This window comes from Trichechus manatus, unplaced genomic scaffold, assembly GCF_000243295.1.
Source record: "Trichechus manatus latirostris isolate Lorelei unplaced genomic scaffold, TriManLat1.0 scaffold00039, whole genome shotgun sequence".
Classification (NCBI taxonomy): Eukaryota; Metazoa; Chordata; class Mammalia; order Sirenia; family Trichechidae; genus Trichechus; species Trichechus manatus.
This window is the reverse complement of record NW_004443975.1, coordinates 6,095,433-6,096,527: the sequence shown is the minus strand read 5'-3', so window position 1 is coordinate 6,096,527 and position 1,095 is coordinate 6,095,433. Positions and strand designations below refer to the sequence as shown.

The following is a 1,095-nucleotide window of genomic DNA, read 5'->3' as shown; positions in this document are numbered from 1 at the left end:
CAGGAAGGAGAGGGGAGGTTGTGATGTGTGGAGCTAAGATGGGTATGGGAAAGAAGAGAGAGAGGAGAGATAAACAGGGGCCAAAATAATAATAATAGTAAAGAAAAGAGTGCTAAGGGAGCTTGCCACTGGAGTGGAGAGACAAGAAACTGAGAAATTGAAAAAAACAGGAAAAAAGAAAAAAGAGAAAAAAAAATAAATAAAAATTAGAAAAAAAAGAAAGAAAGTAGAAAAGAAAAGTCCCCAGGGATCCCACCAGAGTGGCTGCGAAGAGCAGGGAAGTGGCTCCCAGGCCTCGCAGTATTGCCTGGCTATAAGGGGCAGAGATGTCACACAGCACCAGGTATTCAGGAGACAGGAAAAGAAGGTAAGTATAGTGAGATGAGAAACTGAGAAATGAAGAAAGACAAAAAAGAAAAAGAGAGAGAGAAAAATGCTCCCAGGGATCCCAGTGGCAAGGCTGCACAGACCAAGGAAGTGGCTCCCAAGTCGTGCAGTACAGCCCTGCTAGAAGGGGCTCCCAAGCTGCCAAAAAAAAAGAAAACAAGCAAACAAAAGGCCCCAGGGATCCCATCAGTGTGGTGACACAGACCAGGGAAGCAGCTCCCCAGCCGAGCAGTGCTTCATAGCCTTTCAAGAAGTGTAGATGGCACATGGAGCCAGGTGTTCAAGAGAAAGGAATGGGAGATGGTGAGAAGCACAGAAGAAACCAAAAGAAGCAGAAAAAAGTAACACCAGCAACAAAGGAATGGCACTGAGGAAACTGGCCAGTGTGAGCAAGAGCCACTGTCTCCCAGCCAAGAGACTGAGGCCGGAAGGAATCAGGGGAGGCCGAGCAGGGGTCGGGGGGAAGAAGTGCTGGGGGTGGGAAAGCGTATAACACTGGTTACTGGGTGCTCTGTTTTCTGCTGAAACTGCTTTCTAGTACTCTGTTCTCCAGTCTCCAATGTGGGTGGGGTGAATCCAAGCAACATGGAGCCTGCACTTCCTGGCTGGTCGAGCGACCACAGCCAGCTAGGAAGCATTGGCGGGTGAGCAGGGGGGAGAAGGTTGGGGAGTGGGAAAGCATATATCGCTGGTTACCAGGTGCCCTGT

At 49.1% G+C, this 1,095-nt stretch overlaps 1 protein-coding gene across 1 annotated transcript in view; it reads right to left on the bottom strand.

Moving 5' to 3' along the window:
• CATSPERE (catsper channel auxiliary subunit epsilon) overlaps positions 1-1,095 on the bottom strand; it is a 169,773-nt gene that overhangs the window by 46,623 nt on the left and 122,055 nt on the right. The window contains exon 16 of the mRNA XM_012555409.1: positions 471-525. Within this exon, the coding sequence (XP_012410863.1) occupies positions 471-525 (55 nt within the window). The remainder of the gene's footprint in view (positions 1-470; positions 526-1,095) is intronic.